Source organism: Ursus maritimus, unplaced genomic scaffold (assembly GCF_017311325.1).
Source record: "Ursus maritimus isolate PB19 unplaced genomic scaffold, ASM1731132v1 scaffold_6, whole genome shotgun sequence".
In the NCBI taxonomy this organism is placed as follows: domain Eukaryota; kingdom Metazoa; phylum Chordata; class Mammalia; order Carnivora; family Ursidae; genus Ursus; species Ursus maritimus.
The window spans coordinates 19763483-19780373 of NW_024426774.1; the positions used below are offsets into that span (position 1 = coordinate 19763483).

At 36.9% G+C, this 16891-nt stretch overlaps 1 protein-coding gene across 1 annotated transcript in view; it reads right to left on the reverse strand.

Moving 5' to 3' along the window:
* The window catches only part of ASXL2 (ASXL transcriptional regulator 2), a 131684-nt gene that overhangs the window by 29453 nt on the left and 85340 nt on the right, over positions 1-16891 (reverse strand). Inside the window, 3 exon segments of the mRNA XM_040622979.1 lie at positions 1464-1607; positions 2396-2525; positions 5879-5994. Coding sequence (XP_040478913.1) covers positions 1464-1607; positions 2396-2525; positions 5879-5994 — 390 coding nt within the window.

The window sequence follows — 16891 nt, forward strand, 5'->3', positions numbered from 1 at the left end:
CTGAAAGTGGAGCCCAATGTGGGCCTGATCCCACGACCCCAAGATCACAACCTGAACCAAAACTAAGAGCTAGACACTCAATTGACTGTGCTACCCAGGCGGCCCGCATTTTAGTATTTCTATTATTAGTAGTAGTATTTTAAGATTGCATTTATTTATTTGACACAGAGAGAGAGAGCAGGACCAAGCAGGGGGAGCAGCAGGCAGAGGGAAAGGGAGAAGAAGACTCCCTGCTGAGCAGAGAGCCCAATGTGAGGACCCTGGGATCATGACTGAGCCGAAGAGAGACACTTAACCGACTGAACCACCCAGGGGCCCCACCTTTTTTTTTTTTTTTTTTAAACTTCAGCTGCCATATTAGTTAATACCCTGGAACTCTTCGTTTATTTTTCGATTTTTAAAATAGCAATCTGTTCTTTCATGGCTGCAATATCGCCTTTTTATCTTTCTGTGGATATTACAGTTTTTAAAGTTATTTCTTTTAAATCTTCCTGAATTGTCTGTTTCTTTTGAATTTGTATTTCAGATTCTGTGTCTCATGATGGAGATCTTCTTCAAAGGTAATCACAAATAATCACAAGGAAAAGGCATTAAAAAGGCTCACTCAAAATTCTGGGTGCATAGGTGGGTCTTACAGACTAGTGAGCTTCACAGAAGTTTGACCAAGATGATTCCTATTTGGGAATCTATAAATTTGCCTGCAGATCTTCTTCTGAGGCTAATCAATTTCTTTAGGCACCAACCCACCCGTCTCCTGCTGGAACACATATGGGGCTGGGAGGAAGGAAGTTGTGGTGACAGAAATATGCCTTACTAGTAGCGTTCTGGAAGCCAAGCAGAAGGAACACTATTAGTATTTATATCTTTCTTGATTTCCCTGATTTCAATTCACTGTCTCATTATCTGCCCTCAGCCATGAGTGGTATCTCTCAGTTTGAAGTCTGTATGGTTTAATTTCACCTCAAAAATAAACAATCTATCCTGCTAAGGTAAGGCATCAACTGCTTCTCATTAACTTTTTAAAAAGGTTCTTTTTTTCAACCCCAGGCTTTACCCTTCCCCACTATGACACATGGTGTCTCCCGTTCGTGAATCTTTCTGCTGTTCTGCAGCCTTAGCTGGCTGGCTTATTGGCATCTGTTGCTCAGCATCGTTTTCATCAAAATTTCTTGACACTGCTTGCCCATCTGCTGTCTCTTTGTTTTCTTCACCCTTTTGGATCTAATCTTTTGGATTTCCATATTCCCATCTTAGTGGGATTTCAGAGGCAGCAGGAGAAAAGGGTCAGTTCGCCATGTTTAATTATGAGTCCTACTTTTCTGTACACAGAAATAAGACATAAATAATGCTGGACAGAGCAACCTATTGTCAGAAAAAGAACTAAACCACAAAACAACTGATGAATTTCAAACAGAGGTGACAAATTAAGACTCAGAACTGAAATCTTTTGTAAACTAACTTACTTGTGTGGAGCCTGTCAGACCTCTGGAATGACTTCTTCCCCAAGCCTAGCAAGGGATTTTCCACTTGAACTGAACAAGAATAGCTAGAGTTCGAGTTTTGTGGGCTGCTTGACTGCCCATCAGATGGCTTTCCTTCCCATATTGCTAAGAGAAAAAAATACATCAAAGACTGGTGACACTGAGGTTATAGATAGAAATCAATCAATCAATCAATCAAATCATTCAACACAAACTAAAAGGAGTTACGTATGATGCAATGTGACCCTGCAAATGAGTTCTGAGTCTCCAAATTCAGGTTTTAAAAGTTAAATAAAATCACTTCCTTCTCCCCAGCACATTATCTGCTTCTGGTGGTAAATTTCCTTCCTAACAAAAATGCAAAGTTCTTCAAGATACCGTTTAAATTTGGCAGGTCCTACAATCAGCTAGTATCTGAATGAACTGTGTAATAAAATACAAAGTCTGTATGTAATCTGCTTTAGATGAAAAACAACAAACAACAACAAAAATCCAAAGGCCTGTGTTTATATCCAATGGAAACTCAAATGTAGTCTATGTTCTTACGAAAACATTTTATCTTTAAAGGAGAGAACTGGTGAAGGGTTTAGTCTGAGTGTCTTGGCAACATCAGCTTTGTAAGGTCACTAATTCAAGGCTTCCAAATATTACTAGATTAGACATCTTGGAAGTCAGTCATTGATTTCATTCTAACATGCAAATCTCGCTGATTTATTTTTTCATAACTGCATGATGATTCTGCATAAATTTTCCCATTTTTCCTGAAAGGATTTATATTGATGATCTGGCAGTAAAAGAGTATGTAAATAAACCCAGTAATTTAAAAATAAATGATAAGGTATACAAATTAGAAAAACAGCACAAAAATAATGGAAATAGAAATTCCCATTGAAAAGACACCCTAGTCTGCCTACCAGGTTTGGCAGGTACAGAGTCACTGGTTGCTTTGACCGTCTTCAGAGACAGAGGCTGGTTGGAGGAGATGGACATACTTGGCCTGCATTGCTGTTGCTGCTGCTTCTTCTGCTGTTGCTGTTTGAGAGCCTATAAAAAGAAAATGGACTATAAGCAACAAAATAAAATCATTTTTAGTAATAACAGAAAGTGAATGACTGCCTTCTAAGTGGTGAAGAGCAAGATGATCGTCCAATTTCTCTGAAGCCCTCAAAGTAAACAAAAACCTAAATGAAACCAATTAAATGCAAGGCCAAAATGATACTTAAGAGTCTGAATATTTTCTGGCAGTATGACTTTTGTGTATAAATGTGAAAATTAGTCAAGAACATTTTTAGAAGTTAAAAAATCACCAGTAAGGCACGGACTTTCCATACTTGGAGCAACAGAAAATCCTTGACCAAAAAGAGTCCCATTTGCATCAGCTCTATGCAGAAGTGTAAATATTTAGCTTCCATATTTCTCAGAGATGATACATTTGAACAATTTGTGTTGAATACCTATTTGATTCTGATCTCCTGTAAGTGCAGTAAGATTTGGCCCAATGACCAAATCCTCAGCAATTTACAGCAACACAACAAATAGAAGGAAAGGAAAGTTAGAAAATACTGGTTCTAAGAACGGTATAATTTCTTCAGGCTATTTCAGCATATTTTTATTTCTATAATGTTTCTAGTTTACAGAATACACCACCATAAACTGTTTAAAATAAATAAGAAGACAGCTAACTTCCCAGAGTTTAGTCATGAAAATATATGAAAGCAACTTTTAAACTCAAGGTTTAAAAAACAAAACAAAACATAGAAACTAAGAAAGTAAAGCTTTCAGGAAAAGACTGGAAATCTATGACCTTGCAAATCGCCAGTTCAAGCTTTAACCTTCAAGACTATCATGCAAAAAAAGTGTGGAATAACTGGCTACTTGATTCCCATTGCCTCTTCACACTCATCTCTGGCTAAGTTATACAGGCATGGTGCAACAACTGATCTTGACCTAAGCTGCCAAAGGAAAAAATTAACTGAGGGAGTCAGGGATCCGGCTTATATTCACCTATAACATTTGTAACAGCCAAGGCAGAGCACAATATATAAAAAATTGTCAGTGTTGTTTGATCACTGATTACAGCTTATCTCTCATTCTCTGCAATCAGAACAGAAAATGTTCATAGGCCTCCTGGGTGGCAGCCACTGGATCTTCCTTTGTGTCACTCACAATATCCAGATCATTCTAGGTTAATGCAAAATTTAATAGAACCATTTGATCTCATCTATTCCTGCTGTGATCATGTAAATTCAGACACATGATGGAAACAGAGTAACTTATAGCCTTTCTATTTAAGAACTGTACTCAGTTTTTTCCTCCCTCAGTAGTTTACAAACACTGTTCCTAATTCTATTTAAAAACAACAACAACAACAACAAAAACCTTAAAGGATAACTTATACTGAAGTAATTTTTCTCACCTAATACTATAAAAAACATACACTGGAGGCAAGGTCTTACTTTACATACCAATAATCTATTTACCTACTTTTCCATACTGGTATTCTTTAAAGAAAATACATTTGACTCTTGGGATTATAGGAGTATAATACAGGAGCAATAAACATGTCATGCATTATCTAACAAGGTTTAGGAAAATACATGCCTTTTCTTATAGAAATAAGCATCTTATACTTCTTAAAATCTTCCAAAGAATTTATAAAAATACAACTGCTATGAGATTATCCAGGCAGACAGCAATTAATCCTATCAAATTTCTGAAACTCTTTCAATAAAAGCACTTTTGCTTTACTTTAATACTTTAAGACCTACATAATTTTTAAAATTTCAATTACAAAGATAATACATAATTACATCTTTACCACTTAAGTCGAACATAAAGCTCTCTTGACCACCACTCAAGTCTTGTCCCCTAATCTTCAGAAGTAACTACAGTCAATTTATTTTTCCTTACTTAACTTTCTTTTTTACACTAACAGTGTATGTTTCTATTTAAAATGTAATATTGTATTGTGGGTATGTGTTTATTTTTATCAATGGTATCATGCTCTACATGTTGTAATACAACTTAACTTTAATGATTCAACATTATAGTGTGGTGATGCTTCCATGTGTATGTAACGACCACATTACAAACTTTTAATCTTTCACAATTATATCCAGCACGTAAAAATGGCATCATTTATGAAGGAATTCCCTGATACATATTTGGTTACTTGCAAGTTTTTGCTATTACAAACTTTAACGCAAATATTTTTCTGTGTGTGTGTAATTGGTATATATATATATATATTTGTATTTTTCTAACCTAAGTTCCAAAATGTTCAAATGCTTAGTCATTAGGGCATGTGTATTTACAACTTTAATAGATAATCACAAGATTTCTTTCCAAAGTACAGTAATTTATATTCCACCAGCAAACTACCAGTAGCCGTTTTTCTACACACTTGCCAATGCCTGATAATTAGGTTCTTTAGTTTATACCAATCTGAGGATAAAAGTAGTTTGTCAATGTTCAGTTAATTACTAGTGAATTTGTATTTATTGATCATTTGCATTTCAAAATAAAAGTTCTTTGAAAAGCCCAATAACACAGACCAATGGCAAGGCACACTGGAGGAAAAAAAAAAAGTTATAAATGAACAACACTGAGGGGAAGGAAAAAGAAACATAAAGGAATGCTACTACAACTTTATGCAAATATTTTTAAAAGTCAGGTGAAATGGACCATTTTCTAAGAGAAATAAATACCCAAAATTACGAAAAGAATTTTTTCCAAAATTAGTTCAAAAAGCAGGAATCAAATAAGACCAGTAACAGATGAAACTGAAATGCTAAGAAAAGAATTCTATAATTGTTTTCCAAAAGTCTAGAAAAATACAGAGCTACCCAACTTATTTTATGATGCTAGAACCACCCTGATTCCAAAATTGTACAACTGTACAAGAAAACAGCAAAATCTAACAAAAATCTTAAAAAAGAAAAATCCATAACATATTAAAAAATACGTAACAAACATACATAGAGTTTATTCCTGAAAGCTAAGTATATGTTACCATTAGAAAATCCAGCCATGGAAGTCTGTATATTAGTAAATTTAAAGAGAAAAGCTCCCTGACCATCTCAATAAATGCTGAAGAAAAGAAACCTGAAAAGTTCAACACCTATTCATAATTTAAAAACCACAAACATGCACACAAACAAAAACCTCTTAGCAAATTAGGAACAAATGAAGAGCTTTTAAAATGTGATAAAAAGACTAGCTACCACAAACCTATAACACACAAGTACATAAATTATTAAATCCAAATTGGGAAACTGCATGAAAGTTTTCCTTAAAAGGACCTAGTGTCCTTTCAAGAAATTTTCAATGACTTCTAGAATCTTGAATTGTTAATGTAGGAGATTAAACTTTTGATAAACACAGGCTAGCATGATTACCTGCTTTAGTGCCTTCTTGCTGTGCTTCTGTGATGGAGAAATGACTTTACCTGCTGGAATGGTAGGTGATGGGCAGCCTGACTGGGGAGAAGATGGCTGTGACAGTCTAGACGATACTAGTGGGGAGAAAAAGGACAATAAATAATGAGGTTATCAGAGTTGATATCAAGCACCATTCCTTCCCCAATCATATGCTGCTACCTGTATTAAGAACTGTGACCAAACACTTTTGGGAAGGATCTTCTTTTTGGAGTTCTACTGCAAACAGCCTCCCTTTTCAGTATATTTCCTCAGAAAGCTCTAGTGAAGGATGATAGGATGGGGAAGGGATGGGTGTTAGTATTCATTACTTTTCACTATTTGATTTTTTTCAATAGACTGACTGAAACAGGAAGCAGAATACAAACCATGAGTCATCAAATTAGATAAAACTTAGAGAAGATTCTAGAGCCTATTGGATAGTATGTATGTTCTTAAGGTAAATCTAATGACAACATGATATAGTGAAAGAGCCGTCGACTGACAGAATGGGTCCCAGTTTTCCCTATCTTTAAAATGAAGGCAATAAGGCCACTCCACCTCAAAAACTCTACTATAGCTTTACCTATTATATTCCTTCATCTCTTAAATCAAGAGTTTCAGGCCTACCCGTGTGAGAGGGTACTTTAGGATTTCTCTCATGGGGGGCACCTTGGTGGCTCAGTCGTTAAGCATCTGCCTTTGGCTCAGGGTGTGATCCCAGAGTCCTGGGATGGAGCCCCACATCAGGCTTCTCCACTAGGAGCCTGCTTTTTCCTCTCCCACTCCCCCTGCTTGTGTTCCCTCTCTCGCTGGCTCTCTGTCAAATAAATAAATAAAATCTTAAAAAAAAAAAAAAAAAAAGGATTTCTCTCAGGGAAGCAATGTACGTTTGCACAGGGTTAACCCCTCTCTACTTCATCACTACTTGTTTTATACCTCATCAGAGCTTGGCCAAACCTCAGTCTTATGTGAATAAGGGTTTTCCCTTGAGGAGCCTATACCCTATTATACTAACACACCAATTAGACTTTTATGTTCTGTAAAGTTCAGCAGTGCATTTCTCATGATAAGAGGTAACAAAGAAAATGCTGATTAAGACCCTTTAATGACAGAAATAATAAAATAATAATTGCTACTGGTAGTAATGACTCTGGAGGAGTACATGCTTACTAACACCTTCTCCTTTCCACAGTAATTGGACTGAAAAGGCCTGGATAGCAACATGGCATTCCATGGTATGGCTAAAGAGTTGAAGATACTATAAAGTATGTTGGTAGGTAGCTACCTGACATAAAAATGCAAAAGCATGGTTCATTGGAATACACAGTTTAGGAAAACAGCTTTTCAACGGATTCTTATAAGTCCTAAGGAAGGAATACAGAGTAGATGACATTTAAAGAGGCCAACAGCAGAAAATACGAAGAAGGTGACTTATCATACTTGGGATACCTGGCTTTGCACTCCCACCCTTACGATAAGGTTTATCTATGGGAAAGAACTGACATAAAGTGCGACATTAAGAAAAAATTCGTTGTGATGTATCATACAAAAATAAGGTTGGATAATTCTTGAGATAACTGAGCAGAGAAAAGAAACCACATCCTCAGTCTACTTATGTTGACCAATTTTAAAAAACAACAGCTTTACTAAGATTTATATAACATACAATTCACCTAAAGTGTAAAAATTCAACCACTTTGGTTGAAAGTTGTGAATCATCACCAGAATCAATTTTCACCACCCACAAAAAGCTTTTCCCTAACTATGCCCCTAGTGCTATACAATCACTAATCTACTTTCTGTCCCTATGCATCTGCCTATTCTAGACCTTTTATATAAACGGAATCATACCATACATGCTCTTTTGTGAGTGGCTTTTTTCACTAAGCATGTTTTGAAGTTTGATCCATACTGAAGCACGGATCACTACTTCCTTTTTATCATCGAATAATAGGCCATTGTATGCATATGCTGCGCTTTGTTTATTCATTAGCTGATAGACATTTGGGTTGTTTCCCCTTTTGGTCACTGAACTATGATATGAAGAACACTCATTAGCACGATTTTGTGTTGGACATGTATTTTCAATTCTAGAATTGCTGGGTCTTCTATCAACTCTATGTTTAACTTTTTAAGGAACTGTCAAATATTTTCCAAAATGGCTATACCATTTTTACGATTCTACAGGAATGTATGAGGGTTCTAATCATTCTCAACACTTGTTATTGCCTTTTTGATTTGACCAATGTTTTTAAAGTGACATAACAAAAATAAAGACCATTAATATTTGACTATGTTCCTTCTTTGTAATGGCTTACAGAAATCTGAAAATATACGTTTCCTTACCTGCCTCAAATACTGCCTGAGAATAAACAGAAAACAAACAAAATAATTCTATTAGCGTATATAAGAATTCCACTTTGCAGTCTGAAAAAAAGACAATAAAGCTATCTCTAATTACCAGGGCAAACTATTTGGACTATTCCCCCATAAGGCAAAAGCCCTTTCTAACAATTGAACCATAAACATATCTCAAAGCCAGCTTGAAATAAATGATGAAAATTTCAGGATTCACCAGTAAGGAACATCTCCCAGAACTGACTTAATACCAAGTATAGGTATCACAACTTTTATGAAACTTAAATTTTGTCCTACCTTTTAAATATTTAAGGCTTAAACACATGCTGAGAAACTTCTTTTTCGTAATTACTTTTAGTGGCTACACTGTCTTCAGACACAATTTTATTAATAAGAGCAACCAAAAGTAACTATCTTATATGCATCTAATAGCATGCTAGATTCATTTGAACAGGACTTCACTGAACTACCCTCTAAAGTGGGTACAAGTCCTCTTTCTATTCCCAAACTCTTCCAATTCTACCCTCAGAAATAATAATGTATTTGGGCTAGCATCCTAACACTTTTCTACACAAATTAAAACATGGGAAGATTTTTAAGGACATACATTTTTTTTTTTTTAAGATTTTATTTATTTATTTGACAGAGATAGAGAGAGCCAGAGAGAGAGGGAACACAAGCAGGGGGAGTGGGAGAGGAAGAAGCAGGCTCATAGCGGAGGAGCCTGATGTGGGGCTCGATCCTATAACGCCGGGATCAAGTTTTAAGGACATACATTTATTTTTTTAAGGTTTTATTTATTTGAGACAGAGAGAGAAAGACACACAAGTGGGGGTACCTGGGGAGAGGGAGAATCGGACACCCCACTGAACAGGGAGCCTGATGCTGGGCTTGATCCAAGGACATAGATTTATACATAAATTTCAAATATACACATTCTTCTGTATATTGTAATATCATCTTCTGTATATTGTAATATCATCTAAATTTTACATATCAGGAAATTTAATTAGTTTGCCAGAGGACTCAGACAGTAAGGGACACAGCCAAGATCCAAACTCAGTATATTTTCAGAATGAGTGGGTACTTGTTGTGGGCTGAATGGTGGCCAACAAAAAATTATGTCCTGATCCCCAGAATGTGTGCATGTTACATTATTTGGAAAAAGAGTCTTGGCAGATGTAATTAAGTTAAGGATCTTGAGATGAGATCATCCTGGATTATCTCAGTGTCCTAAATCCAATGACACAGAGGACAGACAGAAAAGAAGGTGATGTGAAGACAGGCAGAGATTGCAGTGATGTGGCCACAAGGCAAGGAAGTCAGCAACCACCAGAAGCTAAAGAATACAAGAAACAGAGTTCTCCCCTAGAGCCTCCATAGGGAGTGTGGCCCTGTGGACACCCTGATTCCAGACTTCTGGCCTCCAGAACATGCGAAAATAAATTTTTTTTTAATATATAAGTATTTTTTATTTTTTATTTATTTTTTTAAAGATTTATTTATTTGACAAAGATAGAGACAGCCAGCGAGAGAGGGAACACAAGCAGGGGGAGTGGGAGAGGAAGAAGCAGGCTCATAGCGGAAGAGCCTGATGTGGGGCTCGATCCCATAACGCCGGGATCACGCCCTGAGCCGAAGGCAGACGCTTAACCGCTGTGCCACCCAGGCGCCCCCGAAAATAAATTTCTGTTGTTCTAAGGCATCTAGTTTGTTGTAATTTGTTATAGCAGTCTCTGAAAGCTAATAGTATGTAAAAGTGATTTTGAAGTGTCATTATCAACCCAGAGATGTTTATGTCTTTTAAATGTTTGAATCGAAAACAATCATTACAAATTTGGCACTCAAACTGTCCCTTTTTGGTTTTGTGGGAGAGTCTTCAAGTTGTAAACCACTTACTTCCATATGAGTCTAGCTCCCTCCCCTGTCTATACCCCTTTATTACTTCTCTTCCTGTTTAGGAAATCATTTATATTAATTTGTAGCCTTCCATTGTTTGTTATTTTTGTTTTGGTGAAAACATAGTATAGATTATTTTATACTTTCACTCACTGCTTTAAGCAAAAAATCAAGTACCATAAGCTGTCCAGAATACGGATTTTTTTTTTAAACTTAATATAATTAATATATCCTGGGGAATATTCTAGAACAGAATATAGAGATCTTCCACATTCCTCTTAATAGGTACACAGAATTCCACTGTGCAGATGTACTATAATTTCTTCAACCAGAATGATGAGTATATTGGTTCTTTCTGGACTTTTATTAGTACAATGTCTTAACCAGTGGCTCTTAAGGTGTTACACTAAGAAAAACACCATCAGTATCAAAAACTCTGTTAGGAATGCAAATTACTAGATCTTGAATCAGAAACTCTGAAGGCAGGGCCCAGGAATCTGTGTCATAAAAAGCTCCACGTAATTCTGATGCATGCTGAAGTTTGAGAAGCATTAGTCTTAAACTATGCTATTCTGTATTGTTGACGGTGTGTCTGTGGATCGACTCTCAGAGGTGGGTTTGTTGATTCAGGGGATAAAATCATAGGCTTCCAGAAAGTTAAAAAAGCTTCATTATTCTCAGGTTTTAAAAGGAACTCACGCATGTTTTCCTTTAGAACTTGGTTTTATGTTTTACACTGTACTTCTCATTTGTTTGGAATTTATCCTGGAGTATGGTGTGAAAAAGGAACCCATTTTCATCTTCTTGGAAATTCAGTTCTAACACCTTTACACATATCTTACAACGGCCATGCTCAGAGTTTCTGCCGCTGTTGTAGTTATTTTGAATGTATTCCCTTTTTCCATATATATATGGCTGGTTGCCAAATACTAATTTTACTTACACCTGCTACTTTACTGAATTCTTTATCTTCTTCATCAGTCTTCATTCACTGATTCTTTTGTCAGATCTGTAACTGTACCATCCGCACATAGAAGCAGTTTTCCCCTTTTTTGTCCCTCACTGTTCCAACTGCTTTCTCTTGCTTCCTTGTTTTGAAATATAAGAACTGAGATACTGGGCACCTTGTTCTTCACTTCTTCTAGCTAAAGAGTAAGCCACTAGTGCTTCCCCATTAAGATGCTGGTTTTCTGACTAAGTTGTTATGTTAAAGAAGTATCCATCAATTCTCAATTTTGTTGAGTACTGAATTTACACAAGGCCTTTTCAGCAAGTACAGAGATGGCAACAGGATTTTCCATATCAGCTCTATTAACATGATGAATAATAACGGACTTCCCATTAATGAATCATACTTACAACCTAAAACCCCATTTGTTTAGGATTTATAATTTTTAGTGTATGATTGGATTCTATATGCTAACTTCATGATTTTTCCTTAGTATTCACAAAAGAGTGCTGCATTCTCTTTAAAGTTTTGAAAATTTACTTCCAAAAAGAATCTGGATAATCTTTTTTTCCTGCACTGGAATAGTTTTTAAAACATTAGGATTGTTTGATCCTTAAACATATGGCTGAATTTCCCTAAAAAACCATTTAAGTATGGTGTTCATTTGAAGGGGAGCTCTTCTATATCCCTATTTGTAAGAAAATTGTTTAGAAAAATTTGTTTTATGCGTTCCATTTTCCTACAAAATCATCCCATTTCATCTAAGTTCTTAAAGCACTGTGAAAAAGCCTCATAGTTTTACATTTTTCTTGTTTGGGTATTACTTCAGCCTGAATTTGTATATTTAGGTCCTTTCCCTTTTTAAAAAAAGGTGAATCAGTGCTTTCTTCACTGCAAACCACAAATTTTGATATGTTGTTTTCATTTTCATTCAGTTCAAAATATTTTAAAATCTCTCTTAAGATTTCTTCTTTGATCCATGTGTTACTCAAAGTGTGCTGTTTAATCTCCATGTATTTTGCAATTTTCCAGTTATCTTTCTTTTAAGATTTTATTTATTTAAGAGAGAGAAAGAGAGCGTGCACACAAGTGCACATGCACAAGCCAGGGGAGGGGCAGAAGGAGAGGGACAGCAGACTCCATGCTGAGCAGTGAGCCCAATCTGGGGCTCAATCCCAGGACTCCAGGATCACGACCTGACCCATAGGCAGACACTTAACCAACTGAGTCACCCAGGCGCCCCTCCAGTTATCTTTCTATTACTGATTTCTAGTTTAACTGTGATTTGAGAGCAGATATCAGATCATTTCCATTCCTTTAAATTTGTTAAGGCATGTTTTATGGCCCAGAAGAAACTATTTTCATGTCAGTGCAAGAAGCAATTTTTTTTAAAGACTTTATTTATCTAACAGAGAGAGAGAGAGCACAAGCAGAGGGAGTGGCAAAGGGAGAGGGAGAAGCAACACGGGCTCAATCCCAGGATCCTGGGATCATGACCTGAGCCAAAGGCGAACACCCAACCGACTGAACCACCCAGGCACCTTGAGGCAATTTTCTTAAGGATGTACCGGATTATATTAAAAGGGAGAAATAGTATTCATCAAAAGATACTTTTCAAAGAGTAAAAAGACAGGCCATAAAGAGAGAGAAGTTACTTACAAGATATATATTCAATTAGGGAATATATGAAGAACTACAAGTTACTAAGGAAAAGATGACTCATGAAAAATAGAAAAGACATGGGATGGGGCGCCTGGGTGGCTCAGTCGTTAAGCGTCTGCCTTCGGCTTGGGTCATGATCCCAGAGTTCTGGGATTGAGCCCTGCATCAGGCTCCCTGCTCAACGGGAAGCCTGCTTCTCCCTCTCCCACTCCCCCTGCTTGTGTTCCCTCTCTCGCTGGCTGTCTCTATCTCTGTCAAATAAATAAATTAAATCTTAAAAAAAAAAAAAAAAAAAGGAAAGAAAAGACTGGAAAAGGCACTGCATAAAAGAGGACATCCAAATGATTCATAATGAAAAAGGCTCCAATTCTGTTGGCCATCCTGAAAATACAACTTAAAACCACATGGAACACTATTACATACTAACCAAAGTCTAAAATTTAAAAGACTGACAATTAGTGAGCACGTGAAATAGCTGGAACTCTCGCACATTACTGGTGGAAGTATAAGCTGGTGCAACCATTCTGAACAACTGTCTGGCAGTATACACTACAGTTAATTCTGCTCCCAAGTACATACCCAGAAGAAAAGAGTACAAAAAGAAAGATACAAAAGCATTCACAATAGAATAGGCAAAAACTAGAAATAACCTAATGCTCATCAGTGGTAGAATGGATAAGCAGAGGTACTGAGGAATAGTTATAAAACAGAATACTATACAGTTTTAAAAATCTGACGAATATACACAAAACATGGATGAAAACTTACAAACGTTATGTGTCCCTCCCCCCAAAAAAGGTATGATTTGACTTAAGTTTAAAAACAGTTTCTGATTCCGCTCCAGACAGGTCTTGTCTATACTATCAGAAATTATTACAGTGGTTACTTTGGGGCAATGGTTATTAGCAGAAGGGAGCACAAAGTTCTCAAATCAACAAAAAGCAGAGGGAAATCAAACCTTTGTTATGATTTTTTGTTTTCCCTTCATTCAACATTTCCTGGGTTTCATAGACCACTGGTTAGTGCTGGGACACCAGTGTGTTGGCCAACAAAATCCCACAAGGACTGAGACATTGTTCATAATCCTATCTTATAAAGTGGCACCTGGAGAAAAATAATCCCTCACACTTCTGTACTACCAGTTTGTTTTTACTTCAAGTAAAACCAAACTAATGTCACCAATTAATTTCATCCTGTGTCAAGGAAATCTACTACCCATAACAAATGATTTTCAAGAGTGAAATGGAAATGAGTTCTTTTAAACCAAATACCAGTGATTAGAAATAAACTGAACTAACATAAATGTAGAGGTCGCTTTTAGGCAACAGGCTTGAGCAATGGAATATAGAACAAGGCAAAAGCGCCCACCTCGCCCCCCTGGCTGAATACGGAAGGGCCCATCAGGGGACCCACCTCGAAATATCCATAAGCCCTAACTGACCAATGCGCTACTTACGACCAGGCACAGTTACCAAAAAGGAGGAAGATACCATACATCCCCATATGTACTAACTCTCCCCCTTTAAAAACAGCCCTCACCCACCACCTCATGCAGATAGTCTCTCCTTTGCTGTCCTGCCTGCTGCTCCCTTGCAATGTATTCAATAAACTTCTATCTCCTTCGTTCTGCCTCAGGTGAATTCTTTGACTGCCAGTGCCACCAGCACCACCAGGACTACCAGCGCCACCAGTACCACCAGCTTCCACCTGATTGCCATCCCACATTTGGGGGCCCCCATCCAATTGGGAGAGACACCACAATAAATAATAACAGAAAAACAAATCAAAGCTAGTATATATTTAATGAACTGGAATTTAAATAACTCAAAAGAAAAAAATAATAAAATAAAAATAAAAAATAAATTAAAATTTAAAAAAAAGCTAGCAGATTAACTCAGATCTTAAATGGACAAGAGGAAGAAACCAACAGCAAAAGATCTATAAACAAAAATTTTGTTCCTTGGGGCACCTGCATGTCTCAGTTGTTTAAGCGTCTGCCTTTAGCTCAGATCATGATCCCAGGACCCTGCCGCTCCCCGCTGCTGTGCTCTGTCAAATAAATAAAATCTTTAAAAAAATTTTTTTGTTCTTCTTGGTATGCGGCTATGAAAATTGCAAATAGTCAAGCAGGTTGCTAGTCTCTGATCCATACATATCACATTTCTTAATTCTCCTAAGAAATCACTTTATGCACACCAGTACCCTATAAATAATGGAGATCAGCACTAAAGATTAATAGCCTGATCCCTACCTTTTTCCCTTTCTTTCTTTCCACAAATGTCCTCTTTCACCAAAACTTATCTTCATATAGCCTCCTTTCTACCTTCTTGTCTTTATATATGTTTTCTTTCCATGATACATCCTGTCTTCCTTGGGGGTTATACTCCCAATGGAAGGAAGTATATTAAAATATTCTATAGCTCAGACAATACTTACTAACCCAGGTAAAGTTAACAGCTCCCTTCTCTAATGCTGCCATAATATGACACATATAAATACTTGTTATTTATTAAAGTCCTTTGCTAACTGTCTGCTTCTTTTTCTATACCTTTAGATATGGATGGGACCTGCACCTTATTTAAATTGGTTTCCCAAATACCTGGCCAATAGTACATACGTACTGGAGAAAGAATGAGTGTGGCAAGCAGTCTAAATAGAGGCATTTCTTTGATTTTGTTAAATGAACTAATGAATGGCCTAAATAATACCTCTCAATATTATCTCCTGATCTAACGGTCCTCCAATGTAGACTGCTTAACACTTAAAAGCTCTCTCATTTAGGAACATATTAAATATCTGATTAGAAATAAAAATGCTGGGGCGCCTGGGTGGCAACAGCGGTTAAGCGTCTGCCTTCGGCTCAGGGCGTGATCCCAGCGTTATGGGATCGAGCCCCTCATCAGGCTCCTTCTCTGTGAGCCTGCTTCTTCCTCTCCCACTCCCCCTGCTTATGTTCCCTCTCGCTGGCTGTCTCTATCTCTGTCGAATAAGTAAATAAAATCTTAAAATAAAAGAAAGAAAGACAGAAAAATGCTGGGCGCCTGGGTGGCTCAGTCGGTAAGCTTCTGCCTTTGGCTCAGGTCATGACCCCAGGGTCCTGGGATCGAGCCCCGCATCGGGCTCCCTGCTCAGCGGAAAGCTTGCTTCTCCCTCTCCCACTCCCTCTGCTTGTGTTCCCTCTCTCACTGTGTCTCTCTCTGTCAAATAAATAAAATCTTAAAAAAAAAAAAGAAATAAAAACACTTGCTTTCATATAAATACACAGACATAAAATATTAACAAATTTTTTAAATATTAACAAATTCTGATCAAAAGACCCGCAGTTACTTGTCATTTGATTTAAAAACCAAAACCTGCCCCCAGTACCTCAGTAGAGAAATGAGTTTTTAAGCTTAAAATTATTTTTAAAGAAATATTTAAAACAAATTTTAGAACCTAAGGCTTGAACGCACAACCATGAGATCAAGACCTGAACCGAGATCAAGAGTCAGACACTTAACCAATTGAGTCACCCACCCTAGAACTTGTGGCACTTAAAGCCAGTTTTACACAGTTTCCTGAAGCAGTTTCGGGTTGTTGGACAATTAGTACTAACTACGGAGTATACATTCAGAACGTACTATTTTTCAGATATATTACAGCACTGAGAATTTTCCATTTCAATGGATGATTATTATATTGAACAAGGTCAAAAGGATATAGACTATCCACATTAGATGCCTTCAAATTAAAGGCTTTAATGAATAATCCTTGACTATTTTATTTCTTCCTGAAGACATTCAATGGGCCCCTCCCAAGTATTAGAAATACTATCAGAAATAATGAAGCAGTAACATCAAAATTGAAGCTCAGCTTTCTATAGTTGAAGGATTAATAGTGATTAAGAACTGAAGTATCCAAAATTGTTTTTATCTTCCTAAACAGCAATCCTTCTCTTAAGGGAGGGTTTTTATTTTCAACATAGTCTGTCTTTTGAGGAATTTCATCTCCAGAAGTTAACAGACTGTTTCAGTTTTAAGTACCTTCTTCACCAAGTGCGGTCTACCTCCAACATGGCAGGCTGCAACTACTGACTAATATTCGTACAATCCCCTCATCAAAGATGGAGAGGCCATACCTGAGCA